At 45.4% G+C, this 15178-nt stretch overlaps 1 protein-coding gene across 8 annotated transcripts in view; it reads right to left on the reverse strand.

Annotated features, from left to right (window-relative positions):
- Window positions 1–5422, reverse strand: part of SH3GLB2 (SH3 domain containing GRB2 like, endophilin B2) — a 60771-nt gene extending 55349 nt beyond the window's left edge. For all 8 annotated transcript variants that reach the window (XM_088453454.1, XM_088453453.1, XM_088453452.1 and 5 more), the window contains exon 1: window positions 5241–5422. In XM_088453454.1, coding sequence (XP_088309580.1) covers window positions 5241–5303 — 63 coding nt within the window. In that variant the 5' untranslated portion in view covers window positions 5304–5422. The remainder of the gene's footprint in view (window positions 1–5240) is intronic.
- Window positions 5423–15178: the final 9756 nt, after the last annotated feature.

Here is a 15178-nt window from a genome sequence, read left to right on the forward strand (position 1 = left end):
CAGTGCTAGACACACACACACACACTTGTCACACAGGAGTCAGTGCTAGACACACACACATACTTGTCACACAGGAGTCAGTGCTAGACACACACACACACACTTGTCACACAGGAGTCAGTGCTAGACACACACACACACACTTGTCACACAGGAGTCAGTGCTAGACACACACACACACACACACTTGTCACACAGGAGTCAGTGCTAGACACACACACACTTGTCACACAGGAGTCAGTGCTAGACACACACATACTTGTCACACAGGAGTCAGTGCTAGACACACACACACACACACACTTGTCACACAGGAGTCAGTGCCACACACACTGTCAGTGCCTGTCTATGGAGCTGCTGATTTAGAACCATAGAGTACAGACACTCACCTTGGGCACAGGCACTCCTCCTCCAGCCTTTCCTCCGAGCTCAGGGACCCAGCCGCCACCATACTGAGCAGAGCTGCTCTCCGCGCCAGACCAGCTCCCCCATCACCAGCAGACATCTCCCTCGCCCTCCTGGATGTCTCTCCGCGGCTCCCAACATGCAGGGGTGAGAGGGGGAGGGATCCACCGCTTCTGCCACAGCCGCTGATGCTGGAGAAAGAAGACACTATAGTGTCTTCAAGCCCGCCCTGACCTGCACTCACAGGCTCTGCTGAGCTGGGCGGCCAACGCTGCCTGCCAAGAGCCCGCGGTGCGTGGCCTCTTCTACATGCTCACGCCATGCTCCACCCCTGTCGCCTTGATCACTCATGCGCAGTGCAAATTTCAGACGGGGCTGCTGGATTCCGGGAAATTGGAAGGGCTTTGCGGGGCAGCGGGAGGCTGGTGGGTAAAACGGGAGACTCCCGACACATGCGTGAGTGTTGGCAAGCATGGCTGGCACCTTATCACTTTTCACTCTGTCTCCTAGTCCTAACACTGCTTAGTAAATAGACCCCACAGTCATGAAACAAGTTCTATGTATGAACTTTAGTTTTCCATAAAAGTTAATCTGACACGACAATATTTCTACATTAGTTTGACAAGAGCCTCACAAAACCAACAATTACTGTAGTACATGCTGGCCTAGCCTCAGCTACCTCATGCCCTGCTTCTATGCATGTGTGCAGTTTTTAAACAGGAGTGCAATAGGTCCTCTGAATCTAGTAAAAATGCCTATAGGACAGTGTTGGCTAACCTTGACACTCCAGCTGTTATGAAACTACATAACCCAGCATGCACTGCTACAGTTTTGCTATTAGGGCATGCTAAAACTGTGGCAGGGCATGCTGGGATATATAGTTCCACAACAGCTGGAGTGTCAAGGTTAGCCAACACTGCTATAGGAACTTGTGGGGGTGCTGCAAAGTTCTCTTTTTTATCCTATCACATGTTATGTAATGCACTTCTGCAAATTTCACATCACCAATGACTCCTTGTTATTTTTGTTGCTGCTCAATAAAGAGATTGAAAAAAAAATTATATCAACTCCAAGCGCCAGCCAGCCAGCTGTTCCTATGCTCTAAACGGGACACAGGTCATTTGTTTACACTGCCCTGTAACTAGGGATGTGCAGGCTCGGATAGGTTCGAGTTTGCACGTGGAGTTCGGATTTTTCCCTCCAAAAAAACGGAACTCAGAAAGAGGCAAAACGTCATCTTACATGGACGAACATCATCATTCCTGGACTTTTCCAGGAATGATGATGTTCGTCCACGTAAGATGACGTTTTGCCTCTTTCTGAGTTACGTTTTTTTGGAGGGAAAAATCCGAACTCCACGTGCAAACTCGAACCTATCCGAGCCTGCACATCCCTACCTGTAACCAGAGACCTTCCCGAGTCCAACCCTGCTTGCTACCCTGGTTGGATTGCAGGGGTAATGAACCCGGGTTATGTTTCGGGGACCCGCTTACACTGGGCCGTGACCTGGGTTGACACGGCAATAACCCGGGTTATTTGGCCAGTCTAAAAGGGGTATAAGTGACATTAGACTTAAAGGCCTAGTTACCAAATAAGCTAAAAAAAACAAACAAACAAACAAAAAAAATATTTTTAGTGTAGCGATAGAAAAGATTTTTCAGGCCTATTTATCAACAGGTAAAATAAGCACCCAGGCAGCTTCTCGGCACTATTGGCTGGTAAAGGCAAGCAGTGCTGGGATTCTTGCCAGATCACACATGTAAAAAAAAAAAAAAAAAAAAAGAGAAAGATATATATACAGGCCTATATATTTTTAAGGAAAGAAAAAAAAACATTTTCTGATGGCGGACGGTGATTAGAGGACAGCAGCAGTACTATTCCGCCTTTATCCTCATTAAACGATCGCCGGAGACAGCTACATTCAGTGATCGGCACCATCGGCAGCCTTTGAAAATCTGCAAAAAGCCCTATCTGCTGTGAAAACAGACATTTTTACAGGAGACAATCATTTGGGGCTTGATAAATAAACTCCTCAGATGGCCATTGAAATTCTCTCTGTATTCTTCAGGGCAATTTGATAAATTCAGGAACGTTACTGCTCTCTGTCAGCTGTGAGTCACAGCTTTAGGCAGAATGAAGATGAAGACCCAGGAGCAGCGTGGGGTAGGTCTTCACTGTCAATCCACAAAGTAGGGTGAACAGATCCAAGCACACTTGCTCCAAAAAGTCTTATGGTGCATACACACGGGACGATCATCAACGATAACGATATCATTGAACGATCTCCCGGGTGTGCTGGATGATCGATATCGATCATCCAGCACACCACAGACGACGGCCAACGACCTCGATATCAACCAGGTTGGCCTACATGCACGGTCGATGGACGATATCTTTATCGTCCATACGTGCCCGCACATCGCAGGTCGTTGGAGGCACCGAAAAATGCACGATATGATCGATATCGTTAGCGTTCATATTGTGCATTTTAATCGTACCATGTGTACGCACCATTAATCAAGTCTCTCTCTTTTTGTACATGTGTGCAGAGGCCTTCCGAGAAACTCCAATCTTATTAAAATGGTTAAAAAAACCTCCATAGGGCTAGAATTCACCTGTGGCTGCAGCTCACTGCACAGTGTTATTATTACACAGAGGATCAGGGGAGCGCGACTGTGTCACATGGTATCTGCAACCGGTACAGACAAACCCTTTCACTGCCAGACAGTACACTAACCATTATGAATTGTGTGCAGAATACAATTTTACTCAACTAATGTACACTCTGGGTGCGATGTAGAAAAGCTTGGAGAGAGATAAAGTACCAATCTGCTTCTGTCATTTTAGTTTGTGGGACTCATTTATCATCGAGTGATAGTCTTGTTGCTGTAACTCATAACTAATCTTAAATGGTGCTCCAGCCAATCAGCTCCTAACTGTCTTGTATTTGAAAAATGACAGTAAGGAGTTAATTGGTTTGAGCACCATTTAAGTTTAGCGTTGAATGATAACATGAATATCACTTGTTGATAAATGAGGCCCCAGGGACGTATCTATAATGGGTGAAGGGTGTGCGGGTAACACGGGCCCTTGGGTCCAGGGGGGCCCCGCACACCCTGCACCCATAATATTACTTACCTCTCCGGAGTCCCACGTCGGCGTGGGGGTCCGGCTCTGTAAAATGACCGCGGCGGCCATTTTCCCGTCGTTTGCAAAGTACAGGGAAAATAGCCGCCTCGGCCATTTTCCCGGTGACCTGTGCATACACTATAGACTATGGGCACACTCTAGTGCCCAGAGTCTATAACTCCAGCGCTGGCCGCGCACAGCTCAGTGCACTGCCGGGCGGAGAGGAGGGGGCCCGTGTCAGAGACTGCACTCGGGCCCCCTCCTCTCTAGAAACGCCCCTGTGAGGCCCTATATAAAAAATGGTAGTTAGAACCTGATTGGTTACTATTTTATCTCTCTACAAGCTTTGGAAATCGATAAATCTCCCCCTTAGCTCGTAAATGTTTTTGTTTTTTATATAAAGCCATTATTTATCACAGCTGGTAATATACACACATTTAGTAAATTGTGCATCATATAATGTAATTATTATCCCCTTCATATTATACCATTACTGTAACTGTAATGCATTATTTGCCTCTTTCTATAACCAGGAGGTAAATTTTCAAAGTAGTAACATTTTATATACATTAATTTGTTCGCATAACCCCCTGAAACTGTATAACCAAGATTAACGTCAGAACAGGACTGCAAGCCTATGGGGACAATAATTAAAGTGCTACATGTACTGTACTAATAAATACCATTTAGCTCTCTGTAATCTACTGCAGTTAAACAATGCATGTAAATATCTAATTGATAAATTTGTATTATTAGCAAATATTTTGATAAAATCCTTTTCCAGACGTTCACAAATATACACGTTGCCGTTTATGGCCTGCAGGACATGGGCTAAAACATTTAAAAAGGCATAAAGCTATGACTGACCTTAAACCTCCATCAGCAAAAATATAAATACAATTAACAATATAGTTACAATAAATAGCAAAAACACTGTTTTAATGGCTCATACACACAGGTCGATCAGACAACAATCAGATATCGTTGTCTGATCATCCAGCACATGCACCAACCCCCTAACGACTTAACGATCCCGCGTTCAACTAGAACAAACAGGCTAACCTGCATGCACGGGCGATGGTCGATATCGACCATCCATGCCCGTGCATCGACCATCGTTTGGTCGTCAGAGGGGATGGAAAAAAAAATATGATACAAACGATATAGTTATCGTTTGTATCGTTCTTTTAAGTTGGACCGTGTGTATGCACCATAACCATTCAAGAAGCTAACAATCTCATGCAAACACTAGTGATTGCACTTCTGCAGTGACTCATTCCTAATGTCATAGGCTCAGGTGCACCTCACCTATACTGACCTATTAACCCTTACTCCGGGGGTGCTTGTGGGCAATGCTGCAAAAAAATGCACCTTCCTATCTTGCCTCCCTTATAATATATATGACATGAAGGACAGTTACTGCCACTGATGCAGAAGAGGTGCTGCAGCAGCTGTCATTGCTCCACGGTAGAAGGTGCTAGCCCTGCCAACAGCAGCTGGTAGCCTGACCAGAAGATGCTCCAGCACACCGTGGCAGCAGCAGGTGGGTTTGTGTATAATGGGAGAAGCACACAGTGCAGCAAAGATGGAGGGATAAGGAGCAATAGAGACTGCTGCAGAGGGGAGGTGTGCGGGGGCAGATCCCTGGGATACAGTTATTCCCCTCCACCCTCCACCCACACATCTGCCCCCACCCTGGCTCTCACCTGCACAGCCCTGGTGAAGAACACCCCGGCATCTGAGGCCAGCTTCTTCACATTGAAATCCATGATGTCAGCAGCTACTTGCAGCAAGTGTCCTGCACAGAGAGCCAGGCTGCATCAGCTGCTGCTGCTGCCTCCAGTCCCAGATCTTCCCCCACCCACTGCTGCTGGCCAGGGGAGCTCAATCATCCGCACACAGCATTCAACCTACTCCAGCATCCATGCCATCTGGCATCGACTGCCTTACCTATTAAAGGGAAAATGCCATAAACCACCACTATAACTATCTGTGTGTCTAGTAAGATATACAGTAATGCAGCAGCAAGCACTATGTTAGGTATATGGTAGCATAAAATGCATCCTCCCCCTTAAGCTACCACTCAAGTCTTATCATACCACTAGGTAAGTATGCACAAAAATATTATTATTATTAGTCCACTACCATATCACTCCACTAGGAAAGAATGCAACCACTGCACAAAATTATTATTATTATTATTAATAAACTTTATTGATCCACTACTATAAATTTTTTATCTCACCACCAGGTAATTATTCAGGCACTGCATACAACCACTTTAGTGCTATAAATATTGTTTTATTGTAATTATTAATAAACTTTATTTATAGGATGAAACAACGAGTCCGATACCCCCGTACCTCCTTACATTTCTCTTTATGGAATCGGGTACCAAGCAAAGGGGGTCTAGCCAAGCAATGAAGGAGGCATTGCCTAGTAGCACGACCCCGTTTTCAGAACTCTGAGGGTGAGCCCAGCACTCCCGAAGATGCTGGATGGTGCCCAGGCTCTCCTACGCATGCACACGGCATCTCTTCAACCGCTGCTCTGCTATTCAAAGCAATGATGAGACTAATCTTCCCCAACTTCCCGCCACCGTGGGACACTGGGGGACAGTCTCTGAATAGCGAGACTGTCCTGCCAAAAGCCAGATGGTTGGGACGCATGGACTGCTGATGTACTACCACACTACCAGGGATGTATTCTGCCACTACATAAAACCGTACCTCCTAACTGTCCCACTTTCTGCGGGACCATCCTGTTTTTCATGGACTGTCTTGACGGGATGCAATCGGGAAGCCGGCTGACGTAAGCCCGACAGCTGGCTTCCCGACTGCTTTATCCCGGCGAGGGTTAAATGACAGGCGTCTAAATCTAGACGCCTGTCATTTTTCTGACGCCGGGCGCCGCGAGCGGACAGCCACGGGAGGGGGAGGGTTAGGTTTAGGGCTCCCGGGGGGGACTTAGGGTTAGGCACCCCCCCGGGAGGTTAGGGTTAGGCTAGGGGGACGGAGAGTTAGAGTTAGGCACCCCCGGGGGGAGGTTAGGGCTAGACACCCCCCCCCCCCGGTGGACTTAGGTTTAGGCAGCGGAGAAGGGAGGGGTTAGGGTTAGGCACTTACAGAAGGGATTAGGGTTAGGCACCCCTAAGGAGGATTAGGTTAGTAGATACTTACCTAAGGACGATCAGGATTTCCAGCGCTGTCGGCCTGCCGCTGGCGGGATCTCTGCTTTTGTCTGCCTGACGCTGCCGGGATTCGAACTCCCGGCCATGCAGCCGCCGGGATTTCATACCGCTTCCATCCTGACGGGATCGGTATGGAATACCGCCGGAAATGCGAATCCCGACGCTGGAAGACCGGCAGTGAAGATCCCGACAGGTAAGTATTTTATCTATTTACTAACCTAAGCCCCTCCCCACCTAACAATAACCCTCCCTTAGGGGTGCCTGACCCTAACCTCCCCCCAAGTGCCTAACACCCCCTGTAAGTGTCTAAACCTAACCTGACCGTAAGCCCCCCCCCGGGAGCTCCTAACCCTAACCTAACCCCCCCCCGCGCGCGGCTGTCCGCACCCGCCGCCCGGTTTACCTTTGTCAAAGCTGGATTAGTGGCTGAGATGGAATCAGCATAAAAATTAGCGTGCGCGACGCCATCTTGCGAATGGCAGCTAGACTCCATTTTAGAAACAAGAATCTGCAAGACGCCATTTTGCGACCAGCGCCATTTTAAGTTACAACTCACGAGCTAAGTACAGATGGCAATGTTTTTTGATAATCTACCAAAAACAACTAGAAATACAGCCCCTGAGAAAAGTAAATAGAATAGACAATGCACCAGAATACTAACGATACTGAATTAGAACCTTTATACACTCCCTCCTATACCTTCTAATATCCTGCCTATACCTTCTAAGGATGACGCTAATTTGCGTACGCAGTCATACAGTAAATAAAGACTTCAGACCTAGAATCTGTGGTTCCAAAGCACAAAGTATTATTCAAGTAAAAGTACAGTCAGTTACACGCTATTGATCCAGACACAATTTGGCGCAAAGGAATTATACAGACCCAAGTACAGTATACATACGCAGCGCTTCCGGACCAGATGTTAGGCATCAGCAAGAAACCACTCGTCAATCAGCATTCAGCACGAAGACTAAGACCCAGTGTTGGAGCACACATATTTATACCCCCCAGGAATAGACAAAACAATACAGAAGTTTGTTGCTGATGCCATTGGTTCCCAAGGGGGATGCATCTGTTACAGAGCGTTTAACAGGCTGATTCAAATAGACACAACCAGCCTCCAACAACTGGGGGTCTCTGGTTTCCCGCCTCATGCAACATCCGAACAGTTGTTCATATAATATACATTTTGTTGCTTGTAGTCTCTGCGGTCCATAAGTTGAGAATGCATGATGCGATCTCCACACTGATTATACCGGAATACTGTTGAAAGAGTACGCATCAGTACAATACCAAACACGGCTTACTTAGCTTGTATAAAACCTTAGTTACCAAATAATCTTTATTTCACAGCATTTATACTAAATGAAGAAACTTAAATCTTATACCTTAAAGCTTATGGAACTTTGTATGTGGATATGTAATGTGTGAGTATGCGGGGTTTGATATAACGACGCTAGTTAACTTGGAGCAGATGCATGTGCATAAAGCTAATAAACAGCGTTTTCATATAGGATCTTATGCATTCACTAATATGCGACTAGTTAACAGCGCATTTGTGCGTATGAATGTGTATATGAGAAATGGTGAAAGATGCAATCACATGATGCTAATAGTAATATCGCCATATGTACTTAATTGTGAGTTTATCTAAAATGGCGCTTGGGCGGCCAGTCGCAAGATGGCGTCGCTGCGATTCAATTTTAAATTACCTTGTCTCAGCCAATAATCCAGCTTCAACAATACTGTGAGTGTTTTACATACAAATTGGGAATCCCTGTATGTAGACAAGTATAGTTGTGGCAATTGTAATATAACCCAGACATTGATCTACACAATTGAATTTGTCTGAATCCTAAACAGGTTTTAGTCCCACACCCAGACAGAATGGCCCCGGCTTCACAGCTGGGGGTAACACATTTGCATTGCAGTTTGAAACTGTGAGTGAGGAATGAGATGTGTGTGTATGTATGTATGTATGTATGTGTGTATATATATATATGTGTATGTACATGTATATATGTATATGTTAAGTCCATCATAGACAGAATCTCAGGCATAAACACCGCACATTACGCACAGTTGAGCTGCTAACATGACGCTCAGTAGCGAATGCACAATGTCCTGCATGCGAACGCTGTTTATTAGCTGCATGCGTGGACATCTGGCCCAAATCAGATAAACCTTACTAGCGTCTTTTCCCATATCCCTAATACTTACATAATGCACACTTACACAAAAGGTTCCATAGCTATAAAGTAAAAGATCCAAGTTTTATTCATTTATTAGAAATGCTGTGAAATAAAGACTATTTTGGTATCTAAGGTCTAATACATGATAAGTAAGCCGTGTTTGATATTATACTGACCCGCACTTTATCCACAGCTTTCCGGTATCAACGGTGTGAAGATCGGAACATGCGTTCGCAACTTATGGACCGTAAAGACATAAAGAACCAAAATTTATTTTTGTGCATGCAGGGGAAATAGAGGAGGCGACAAGCTGTTAGAGGCTGTTCTGTGTCCATTTGAACCAACCTATTAAATGCCCTGTAACAAATGCACCCGCACTGGGAACCAATGGGATCAGCAACAAACTCCTCTATTGTGTTGTCTATTTCTGGGGGGGTGTAAATATGTGTGCTCTGATCCTGGGTTTCTAGTCTTCTTGCTGATTGCTGATTGACGGAGGTTATCTTGCTGATGCCGGGATCTGGTCCAAAGCGCTTGCGTATGTATAACTGTACTTGGGTCTGTATAATTTGTTTGCGCTAAATTGTACTTAGATCATAGCGTGTAACTGACTGTACTTTTACTTGAATAATACTTTGTGCTTTGGAACCACAGGTTCAAGGTCTGGAGTCTTTATTTACTGTATGACTGCGTACGCAAAATAGCGTCATCCTTAGAGGTTTATAGGAAGGATATTAGAAGGTATAGGCAGGAGTGTATAGAGGTTAGAATCCAGAATCCTTAGTTGGGGGCTCATAGTGAAGTCACTTACCTGTTCACACGATAAAATACGGTTATCGATATCTCACCAAAGGGTGGATAGTGGCCACACGCAGTTTTCCCTGCAACCACTCTATGCTGAGAGATCGCTATCCTTTATCGTGTGAGTCAAGGTACGCTGACTAGAATCCAGGGACAAGAAAGGAAAGTTTGTTTTCCTTTGTTGATAGTATTTTGCATTTAAAAGGGGTGTCGCAGTATTGCGCGCGCGGCTAAGTCGCATTATTGCGCGCAATAAAGATGCACTTTTGCATACGCAGCTAAGGGTAAGTCATATGGTTGTGTAGTAGTTGCATTATTGTGTATGCGACTGGTCACACAATAGCGTATACGTATTTCCGGTTGTGCTGCCATGTGTTTAAACAAAGCCGTTGAGGTTTACATTTTTCAATTGTAGCCAATAACTGAGTTAACGTGTATTTTTCTGCGCAGGAAAAAAGTGTGTAACTGTGTGTTTGTTTAGGGTGTAACACGGGACCTAAATGTTAAGGGTAACGTAGGACCCTTAAGTGCTAGGCGCAAGAAGGTGGCCTAGTGACTCGGTAGCAGCATACCGTTTACTTTTACACAGAGCAGGTGTATGGTTTGTTATTTTTGTTAGGTTTTGGCCCCCAGCGTGATTATAGCATTCAGTAATCAATGTGTGTGATCTGTTAGGCTTATTTGAACACTATAATTGAACCGCATAATCTTGCCTAGATTGTGATTGTGAGCTGGTGGGAGGGTGAACGAAATCAACTGGAACACAAAGGGTACTTTGCTGCCCCCTAGCAGTTGAAACGTAGTCAAAAAGGGATTTTATTGTATGGGAGCATCTTCCTTCCATAGGTGAGTGAAGGCATCTAGAGGTCATTCATAGGGTTTGGTGGATACACCCTTTTTCAAAGGGGTCCGCAGGTAAGTGAAAGTATCTTGACTGTCTTTCACCAGTTTAAATCTTTATTGAAAAATGTAGAAGTTGTCTCAAGATGGGAGCCACGCAAACAATAGAGATGTTAGACAATGATGTACTGCTAATGGAGGCGCCGCTTGGATCGGCCCATCGTATTATGCATACTAAGTACGGTACGTATGCAGTAAGGTATTGTGATGTATGGTTTAAAATAACGATGAAGAGTGTAAGACCGTTTCCCAGAATTGGTAGTTTTGATAAAGATGTATTGGATAATGTCCGGGACCACATCAGTCTGATGCGGTCTCGAGGTAAGAAGGTAAAATATTATGAATGTTTAAAATTGTGGCAGCATGAAGGGGATGCGTGGCTTAAAAAAGTGAAAGCGAGACAAACTAGCATTGCGGAAGGTATTGCCAGGTATTTTAGTTCATGCGTACCACCGCCACCTTATGTGGATGGGGGTGCAAGTACAGTTATCGAAAAAAAAAACATATAAATGTAACAAGCAATTTGTACCCTCTCTTAAGCAACCATAAAGAAAATGTTCATGATGTGGATGATGAGCCTATTGTAATGTCTGCCATTTCCCATGCTGTACAAATGATAGATGCTGTACCACGACAATCTCGAGTGGTGCCGCCATCTCCATCGGTAACAGCAAGGGAAGTGCTAACACCCTCTGCACCCGTAGAGGAAGTTGTTAATACTATACGTAGCAGCAACTGATTAAACCCCCAGCCAGGTAACAAGGTCAAAGGTAGAAGCGCTGCCGGTCTGCATCCCATTCGGACAATAACTGTTCAGAATGGAAATGCAGATGCGAACGGTGTAGTGCCCACGAGGGAAGTGGTAATGCATTGTCCTGGGACAAGGGCAGAACTAAACTCCATCATAAATGATTTCCCCGATCCCAAAAGGAACTAGCCAAATGTCAAAGATTTTTGAGGAATTTGGGTAGTTCTCATGAGCCACTAATAAAGATTGGCGAGTGGTGTTAAGGGCCTGCCTACCACGCAATATCGACGTGACAAAATTTATCACGGATCGTGTATTGGATGGTGACGTTCCCTTAACAGACCAAGTAAACCAAGGTAACATTTTCCGCATTGTAACTCAATTCGGTATATATTTTCCAGTAGTAGTTAACTGGAACAAAATTTTCACCATAAAGGAAAAGGAGAGTGAATCTGCAGAAGATTATTGCGACCGGGCTCTGCAGGCTATCACCCAGTACACTGGGTTAGAGAATATTAAAGATAGCACTCACCACAGGGGAATGATTGTCACCATACTCATGGATGGCCTTAAAGAGAACCTAAAAACCTGGGTTCAGACCTCACAGCCTGGCTGGAGGGGAGTCACAATAGATACCCTCTTTGAATCTGCCATAGAACATGATAAAAACATCTCAAAGAAGAGAGAGACTCAGAGCGAAAAACTAATGGCTGTCAGTATCCAAGCTCTGGAAGGAATGACGGTAACAACACAGCCAGCAGACACACTTGCACCCACACACACACTTTCACCTGAACAGTTATACGCCCTCACTAATCCTACACCACAGCAAACACAGCCTTATCCCACTTATCCTACACAACCACAAGTCCCATACTACCCATAAGCTCCATACCTCCCACAATATCCTTTTCCTCAATATCCTTACCCACCACCTTTCTCTCCTGCTCAACCCACACAACAATCCTTCCCACAAAAGTGTTTTAACTGCAACCAGCCAGGACACATAAGTAAGAGCTGCACGGCAAAGAGGGTAGGACCCCCAAACCAGGGAGTACCTGGATATCCCCATAAGGGATATGCACAGAGACCAGCAAATGTCCAACAGGCACCAGCTCCAATTGTGGCCGTTAATGCTTTATTGGAGAGTGAGAGCCAACGCTAGGAGTCGGGTCATACTTGTGGTCTGCAGATAGACAGGTTGACGGGAAGTACTAGGGAAAAACTGGTAATGGTAATTGATGTAACTGATACCCAATCTCTGTTCTGCTTTCTTCCCTGTGCCCTAACACCCTGACTGTCAGTATTTTTCTTTTCCCACCTAGGGAGAGGTGTACACTACACATGGACACGAGTGTCCCTTGGGTTCATAGACAACCCCAGTATCTTCTCCCAGGCCTTATATGACTGTTTACAATCTTTTCAACCTGCCAATGGATCTGTTCTAATGTAAGATGTGGAGGATTTATTGTTGTATTTAGGTCATGTTTAAATGATATTAAACTGTTGTGCTTTATTTCTCACACACAGGACACAAGGTCGCTAAGGACAAACGGCAGCCATGCCAGGCTAAGGTCAAATACTCGGAATACTGTCCAACCCAGGGGTCCAAGCAATATTTAGAGCAGTAGATATTGATAGAATTTAAATTGCAGGAATTTGTGTACAAATACAGTATCCCTAGAATAATTGAATATAGGAGGGATACTCATTTCACAAGTAATGTCTTCTATAACCTGTCTAAGGTGATGGGTATTAATATTAAGATCATCCCAGACCATCTGTCTACCTGTCCCCCTTTGAGATACTGTTTAACAGACAGCCTCATGTGAAAATATGATAATGAGGTTACTGTGCAGTGTCTCACGAAGATGAATAAGAACAACTGAAATAGAAAATGATATTTTCCAACATATCTGATGCAAACTGTCATGATGTCAAACCTGGGGAATTTGTTATGATCCAAATTTTTTTTAGCTCAGGTTGTTTGACTGATCGGTGGAAAGGTCCGTATCTGACGTTGTTGACAAAGTACCACATCCTCAAAGGGTGGGCGGGGAAGATACGTGGGTCCATTCCACTCACTATAGGGAGGTTAACCAACCGGTGGAGATACAAGGCGGAGACGAGGCCGATAACGTGGACCTGTCGTTTGCGAGCTTGTGCCTGGAGGATTAAAAAGGTGACAGTGAGAAACCTGAGCTAAAAGAAAACTGTAGATCAGTGTCGCAGCAAGGGATTGTTCTGCTGTGTTCATTTTTGTATTCTTCCAGAGTTTCCGTCATCTTGGTTTGTTTGGGGATACCTAGTTTCTGTGATGGAGGACCGATAGAGGAGATGGGAGCTGATGCAGTGCTGATGGAGTGGAGCCAGGAGGAGTGCAATGCCAAATCAGGGGAGTGTCTGACCAATCTTAGTACTGTTATTGTTAAGAGAGCTGTCATTCCGGATACTCGGGGACGGTGTGGAGGTTTATCGTCTGAAGATTCCTGTATTTGTGAGCTTTGTGGGTCCCTAGTTGATGAGAACTGTATCCAACGGTGCCAGCCTAAATATAACCTGTACTGGGGTGGGTATCCTTTTGAGGATTATCATAGCATGGTAGGCAAAGTGTTAAATCAAACTGATTGCTGGGTGTGTTCACATGTGCCACAGGGACAGCATAACGTAGGGCTGGTGCCATTTCCACTGAATATCACGGAAATTTTAGAATTACAAAAAGGGAAAATATTGGATGGAAAATTCCTCTCATCCAAACCACCTCATTTCAAACTCTATCAATTCCAAGTAGATAGATCACTTTTGTGTTTACACATAACCAACCCCAATAAACCCGGGAGTTGGGAAGTGACGGGGAATAATTAGACGATGACCTTCTCACAGAGAGCTGATAATGAGTCCATAAACCATGATCTGTTACGCTCAATTAAATCTAGTGGGAAACATTTTAGGTACCGGTACACATTGAGGCCCTGATACAGAGCGCTCGCTCTGAATCAGGGCCGTCCCTGCTCCTTTTTGGAGCGGCCTCCTGGCCGCTCGCATAGCTGTGGGTGTCCACCCACAGCTATAGCGAGCGGCCAAAATGATGGTCGCGATGGTCAAGACCATCGCGACCATCGGGCTTGTGACGAGACCCTGTGGTAGGGTCTCGCTGCCGCAAGCCCAGGAGTGCTTTTGGCTCTATCAGACACTCCCACTGACATCACTAGTGATGTCAGTGGGGCCGGACCCAGACGTTAGGCGTTCCCATGGGAACGCCTCTGTCTGGGCAGCCATGCCCCCGGCACGCCCACCAAAGGGGGCATGCTGTCAATCACCATCGACAGCATGCCCCCTTTGGTGCGAGCCCCTTAACGACGGCTTGGCCGTCGTTATTCGGGTCTTGCACATGTGCACGACGGAGGCGCCTCCGACGTGCGCATGCGCACTTGGGCACCATCGACCCGCTTGCGAGCAGGTCTGAATCAGGCCCTGAGTTCCACCAAAGAAATTTTTGGTAAGGTACCAGATGGTTATTGTGCTAAAATAATACAACCAGAGACTTGCATGTACCAGATGGAAGACCCTGAGATAGGATTGTTTGCAAGGGAAATGTGTTTAATGATAATGATGCATACTATTCCTTATGTTTTCCCGATAATGTGTATTTTATATGTGGAAGAAAGGCATATAAGTGGCTCTCCCCGAGTTCCGAAGGTTTGTGTTACCTGGGAAGAGTAGTCCCAGAAGTTATGACCCTCACACATGTTGAAATGCTCGGTATCCATAAAAACACACCATCACCATATCTTCACACGCAGTATGAACACA

Source organism: Taudactylus pleione, unplaced genomic scaffold (genome assembly GCF_031769625.1).
Source record: "Taudactylus pleione unplaced genomic scaffold, aTauple2 ptg000579l, whole genome shotgun sequence".
NCBI lineage: Eukaryota > Metazoa > Chordata > Amphibia > Anura > Myobatrachidae > Taudactylus > Taudactylus pleione.